General features: G+C 43.7%; 1 protein-coding gene across 2 annotated transcripts; it reads left to right on the plus strand.

The window, feature by feature from the left end:
* The first annotated feature begins 1,140 nt into the window (after positions 1 to 1,140).
* On the plus strand, positions 1,141 to 4,783 carry LOC115152944 (F-box/SPRY domain-containing protein 1-like). Of its 2 annotated transcripts, none has more exons than XM_029697893.1 (3): positions 1,141 to 2,053; positions 2,490 to 2,846; positions 3,289 to 4,783. In XM_029697893.1, exons 1-3 carry the CDS (start codon positions 1,736 to 1,738, stop codon positions 3,472 to 3,474), a joined length of 861 nt encoding a protein of 286 aa, XP_029553753.1. In that variant the 5' UTR covers positions 1,141 to 1,735; the 3' UTR covers positions 3,475 to 4,783. The 2 variants fall into 2 exon arrangements, with proteins under 2 accessions (XP_029553753.1, XP_029553745.1); XM_029697885.1 differs by having other exon boundaries at positions 1,142 to 2,053; positions 3,268 to 4,783.
* The last annotated feature ends 2,125 nt before the right edge of the window (positions 4,784 to 6,908 follow it).

Genomic DNA, 6,908 nt, shown 5'->3' on the forward strand with positions numbered 1-6,908 from the left:
TCACGAATCAATTCATCTTTCAATCCCCCGTATTCACAAGTGGCGGATTTTTCTCTCAAACGGGTTACAAAGTTGTGTACTGACTCACCCTCTTCCTGTTTGCAGCTTCCGAAAACGAACCGCTCGTAAATTACGTTTCTGGCGGGTTTGAAGTAATTCTCCAATGCATCCAATATAGCCTTTGCATCACACTGTTGTCGCGCTGTGAGGGTGAGATTGTGCCGGTAGATATGCCTGCATTCGCTGCCCATTAAACTCCTCAGAGTTGCCGCTTGTACCTCGTTGGGTTTCTCATGTAGACCGGTCGCCAGCGCATAGTCCTCGAATTCATCCCTAAAATTGTCCCAATTAGTATTCCAGTCCCCTGTGAGAACCATGGGATTTGGTGGCGGAATGTTCGCTGCCATAGCGATGGAATAGGAGATGTCTTTGCCTTCAGTCATCGAGGTAGGTAGTGATGCTAGCTAACCAGCTAACAACTAGTTGATCAGTGTTGTGAGTAGGAATCGGCGTGTGTTCGCATATGGAACGTAACCGCGCCTATACTGTACTTAGCTACAAAAATAACAAACGTGTGGTTTTCGAGCCACTTCTGATACCATGTTTCAGTATGATATATTGGATAAAGTAATAAAGACAGACACCAATGTCTAGTTCAATAGCCTTGTTCATGCATTGTACAAATCCCTACACGCGGAGTCCGGGGAACAGTCCGGCTAGTCGATTACCTATCAACTAGACTCCGTAACAGTGTCCTAACGAGAAAACACATTTTCTATGCCAGGCGAAATCGTGCCTCATTAGCTTATTGTTATGGATGTATCCAAATAAATGTCACTAGAAAACAGGTTAAACAAATGCAGCTGCTGTTATTCTGTCTGCACTGTTTGAAGTTAGCCGTAGTTGGCTAGTTGGCATGCAAGGGATAAGAACGTTGCCAGCCAGTATGGCAATGGAACATTTAGAACGAACGACTGGGTCGCGTCCATAGATACAGAACAAAAAGACTCAACGTCTGGGTCTTGTCTTTGGCAACCGAACCAATTGAACGACCAGCCGGCTTGGGTAGCAGCCATAGATTTGTTTCGGGACTATATCTTGTGGAAGGAAGAAATAGTATGAATAAATTCATCAAAATAACGTTTTTAATGAACATCTGTCAATCATTATTTGTGTTGGTAATATGTGCCAATATCCTCCAAACAACGCCTTCGTGGGCATTATCACTTAATTAGGGCAACCCACAGAATAGAAATTGACCCTGTGAACAGATCTAGGATCAATCAGTAAACCATACTACAAATTTGAGGATGGACTCTTAAGGGGTAAAAATCTAAACTGACTGTAGATCAGCTGCGAGGGCCGCTGTATGACCGACAAAGGTCCTAACAGGAACGCAAAGTAAAATACACGTATTATAATTTAAGACAAAACGTTGATCATGGGATTATCTTTGTCTCCTTCTTTATTATTTAAGATGGCGGATCAGAATAAATATTTACATTTAGAAATGCATGATTTATCGTTGCCATACAAAAATGTCCGGGACCTGACTGGATTTCGCGTTTGTCTTCCCACTTTACCAACCCGGTCTGGGTCCATCGAATTATATGCGTGACAATATCACCGCCGTGATTTAGCTAGTATTTAGAAATGGTCCATTTTAATACATTTTAGTTAACAATTTATGCTGTAAAACACTGCTCATCGGTCGTTATTCTAAATTTAGCAAATTATGTCGGGAGCGGCAGTCGGAGGGGCGTCCTCTTGCATCCGCGCAGCCGCTGCCAGTTGTAGCTCAGCTGGGTCGTCCTATGTTGCAGCGGGCGGAGAAGTGGGAATAGCAGGCAGGCTACCTAGTCGGGTTCTGGAGCATGTGTTCTCCTATCTGGACTTGTATGATTTGATGTGGTGCTCGTTGGTGTGCTGGCACTGGAACAACTGCCTCGCGGATGAGAACAGCGAGGTGTGGCGGAGTCTGTGCGCTCGCTCTCTTAGTGAAGAGGCACTGCGCTCCGACATTCTTTGCAATCTGACAACATACAAGGGAAAGGTAGCTAACTAGCTAAGCTAATAACGTTTGTTTACTATTTGAAGACCGAAGTGAAGGCCTATAGCTGTTACAGATTTTGATTTAAATCCAGAAGATACCACATTGTGAAAAGATCACAAACCCAATGAGCACGCATTAACTTGCCATTCAATCATAGCCTAGGCTACTCATCAATGGTATTAGTCACCCTGTCTGTCATGCACAGACTAGTGGTTAGCCTTCTATACACACACGTCCAGTTGTTTATGCAGCAATGCCAGCATTAAATACGATCCATCAGCATGGTGCAATTATTTCCTTGAATTAGATAATATTTTAAGTAAAATGGAATAGCAATGATTTTTGGTTGCTGGTATGCATGTTGATTCTGCTCTCAATCACTTGGATTTATGTCCTCTTCAAAACCCTAGCACATCTTTGTCTGCCTCTCCTGCAGCTCAAGTCCTACCTGCACGCTCTGAGTTCCCACGACTGCTCACGCAACGTCTATGTGAAGAAGAATGGTTTCACCCTTCACCGCAACCCCATCGCCCAGAGCACCGACGGAGCCCGCGGAAAGATCGGCTTCTCTGAGGGCCGCCATGCCTGGGAGATCTGGTGGGAGGGGCCCCTGGGGACCGTGGCAGTGATCGGCATTGCCACCAAGTGTGCTGCCATGCAATGCCAGGGCTATGTGGCCCTCCTGGGCAGTGACGACCAGAGCTGGGGCTGGAATCTGGTGGATAACAACCTGCTCCACAATGGGGAGGTCAACGGGAACTTCCCTCAGTGCAACAACGCTCCCAAATACCAGGTAGGTTAACGTTTTTCTCCTGGGTTGTATTGATAAGTACACACCATAGCAAAATGTTTTGCAACGGAAACGACAGCTAAGCAGTGAGTTTAGTGCCGGAGTTCAGGGACTTTGTCACCATGGGGTAGGCTGCAAATAGAGGAATAGACAACATATCTGTATGCATGAACTAAAAAAAATTCTATTGAAGTTCTAAGCCATTGTTTTAGGCTGATGACCCATCCCAATGAAGTGATTCTAGTTGAAATATTATAAACATTTATTTGTGGGATGAGTTAGGCCTGTGCAGTAGAATGCATGTCAAGAAGAACGCTACCTTAAATTAGAAGTTCTCTCAACAGTAATCATGTATTAATTGTAGCGTGAAAGAGAAGCCGTTCCCTGTATTGTAGCTGTTACTTATTGTTATATTACTTTCTAGTGTAATGGTGTCCGTCCACAGATTGGGGAGAGGATACGAGTGATTCTTGACATGGATAACAAGACCCTGGCCTTCGAGAGAGGCTTTGAGTTTCTGGGAGTGGCCTTCAGAGGGCTGCCTAAAGCCTGCCTATTCCCGGCCGTCTCAGCTGTCTATGGCAACACTGAGGTGACCATGGTCTACCTTGGCAAGCCTTTGGATGGGTAGCACCGCCACAACACCAGCTGGTGCCACGTCACATCAGGTGTGCCAAGGATAATGACTGATGGTTGACACCGAGAGGACTCTAAACTAATATGCCACAACCACAGGAATGGACTACAAAGTCAACATGGATGAGAGTGAACTATTGATGGACAAGAGAATTTGACTAGGATGGGGGAAGTGATCATTGATGGACAAGAGGGTTTGACTAGGGTTTTGGGAAGTGATCATTGATGGGGGACTGGGGGCTGTTTCAAAGGTGTTTCTGACAAAACGTGGATCCTATCCACTTCAGCTGCTGGACCATTTTATTTACAGTACGGGAGGACTTTACTTCTTTTTGTATGTTATTTTATGAAGTAACAACACTGAGACCTGTACATGCGGACGGTTTTATGATGTCTGTTCCTATGAGGCAAAACCAAATATGAACTGTGGCAAATAAAGACAAATCACAATGTATATGTGACAATGCAAGCTGTAACATTTCTAGAGTACACGTGTAACTGCCATGGATGGAACAGCAAGGGGGACACTTCAGAGGACTATACCGTATGGGACACTTGTAAAAGACTGCTTTAGTAGAAAAGCTAGTCATTGCAGTATAACTGAAATGTCTCCTCTCTTCAGATACATTATATAGGAGAGCAGAAGTGAGGAGACTATGCTACTGTGAATCCATTTTAATTGTGGTGGTACTCATCATAGTATTTCATTATATTTATTTATAGGTTTTAATTCGTGGTACTATTGAAGAGGTCATGAAACCTTCAAAATAAAGTCTACCTGGTGCCAGTCTGTAATTGATTGAGTGTTTCATAATGCTTCCACAAGAGGGCAATCATTGACTTCTATATTCTATATAAAATAAGAACCACCCAATGATATTTGTTGTGACATCTGTGAATGTATTGTAATGCTTTTTAAAAAAATATATAAACTGCCTTCATTTTGCTGGACCCCTTGGCAGCAGCTAATGGGGATCCATAATACATACAAATAGGACATTATGACTTACTTCCCAAATTGAAAGCCACCTTTCAATGTCTCTAGTCATATTGTACTCTCCCTTTATCTACAATCAAATGATTTTTGTTTTGTCTGACTTTCTCATACAGTTGGTGTTTGTGGGCTGAGTTAACTGCAGCATAGTGTAGGTCTTTGTCATTTCCTATGCCCAAGGTTATCTTAAGTAAAGCAGGTGAAAAGTGTTGCCAGGTTTCTGATATAAACTGAACAAAAATATAAACGCAACATGTAATGTGTTGGTCCCATGTTTCATGAGCTGAAATAAAAGATCAAGAATTTTCCATACTCACAAAAACCTTATTTCTCTCAAATTCTGGCACAAATTTGTTTATATCCCTTTGCCAAGATAATCCATCCACCTGACAGGTGTGGCATATCAAGAAACTGATTAAACAGCATGATCTTTACAACTTGTGCTGGGGACAATAAAATGGCACTCTAAAATGGGCAGTTTTGTCACACAACAATGCCACAGATGTCTCAAGTTTTCAGGGAGCGTGCAATTGGGAAAGTGACTGCAGGAATTTCCACCAGAAAATGTCATGTTAATTTCCCTACCATAGTCGAAACCGAGATTCATCTGTGAAGAGCACACTTCTCCAGTGTTCCAGTGGCCATCGAAGGTGAGCATTTGCCCACTGAAGTCGGGTCAAGACCCTGGTGAGGACAACGAGCACGCAGATGAGCTTCCCTGGGACGGTTTTTGAGAGTCAGATGTGCAGAAATCCTTCGGTGGTGCAAACCCACAGGTCATCAGCTGTGCACCACCGAAGGATTTCTGCACAAACTGTTCCAGGGACAAACTGTCCCAGGGAAGCTCATCTGCGTGCTCGTTGTTCTCACCAGGGTCTTGACCTGACTGCAGTTCTGCGTCGTAACCAACTTCAGTGGGCAAATGCTCACCTTCGATGGCTACTTGCACGCTGGAGAAGTGTGCTCTTCACAGATGAATCCCAGTTTCGATTGTACCGGGCAGATGCCAGACTGTGTATGGCGTCGTGTGGGCGAGCGGTTTACTGATGTCAGCGTTGTGAACAGAATGCCCCATGATGGCGGTGGTGTTATGGTATGGGCAGGCATAATCTACGGACAACGAACACAATTGCATTTTATCGATAGCAATTTGAATAGACAGAGATACCGTGACAAGATCCTGAGGCCCATTGTCGTGCTATTCCATCCGCCGCCATCCCCTGATGTTTCAGCATGATAATACACAGCCCCACGTCGCAAGAATCTGTACACAATTCCTAGAAGCTAAAAATGTCCCAGTTTTTCCATGGCCTGCACACTCACCAGACATGTCACCCATTGAGCATGTTTGGGATGCTCTGGATCGACAGCGTGTTCCAGATACCGCCAATATCCATCAACTTCGCACAGCCATTGAAGAGGAGTAGGACAACGTTCAACTCTATGCGAAGGAGATGTGTTACGCTGCATGAGGCAAATGGTGGTCACCAGATACTAAGTCGTTTTCTGATCCACACCCCTACGTTTTTTCTAAGGTATCTGTGACCAACAAATGCATATCTGTATTCCCAGTCGTGAAATCCATAGATTTGGGCGTAATACATTTATTTCAATTGACTGACTTCCTTATATGAACTGTAATTGTTGCATGTTATGTTTATAATTTTGTTCAGTATAGTTTGCCACAATAATGTACCAGTTTGTCAAGCTTCCTGGGTGTGTGTGTGTTTCAACCACATGAAAGCTTAGCATGTCAGTGGGGTTCTACCTCAATGCTGCACACACACACTTTTGATGAGGGAGCTAGGCAAGTCAGTTAAGATCAAATTCTTATTTACAATGACGGCCTACGCCAGCCAAACCCAGATGACGCTGGGCCAATTGTGCACCGCCTTATGGGACTCCCAATCACAGCCAGTTGTGATACAGCCTGGATTCAAACCAGGGTGTCTGCAGCAATACCTCTAGCACAGATGCAGTGCCTTAGACCTCTGCGCCACTCGGGAGCCCATGAGAGATGTCTGTGTGTGTAGTTTGTACTGTGTACAGTTTTTAAAACAAGGCATAAATGTGTTTTTCTAAATGGGATATTGGAAGAAAAGATCTACATTTGAAGGAAGGCCTATGAAAAATTAATGTCAACTGAATTAAACTGAGCATAAAGCTGGCTTCAGCTGCCAATCACTTAATCAAGTCAGAAATTAGAATTGAATTGTTTTATTTTACCTTTGTTTAACCAGGTAGGCAAGTTGAGAACAAGTTCTCATTTACAACTGCGACCTGGCCAAGATAAAGCAAAGCAGTTCGACACATACAACACAGAGTTACACATGGAGTAAAACAAACATACAGTCAATAATACAGTACAAAACCAAGTTTATATACAATGTGAGCAAATGAGGTGAGATAAGGGAGGTAAAGGCAATTAAAAGGCT

This window comes from Salmo trutta, chromosome 2, assembly GCF_901001165.1.
Source record: "Salmo trutta chromosome 2, fSalTru1.1, whole genome shotgun sequence".
In the NCBI taxonomy this organism is placed as follows: Eukaryota; Metazoa; Chordata; class Actinopteri; order Salmoniformes; family Salmonidae; genus Salmo; species Salmo trutta.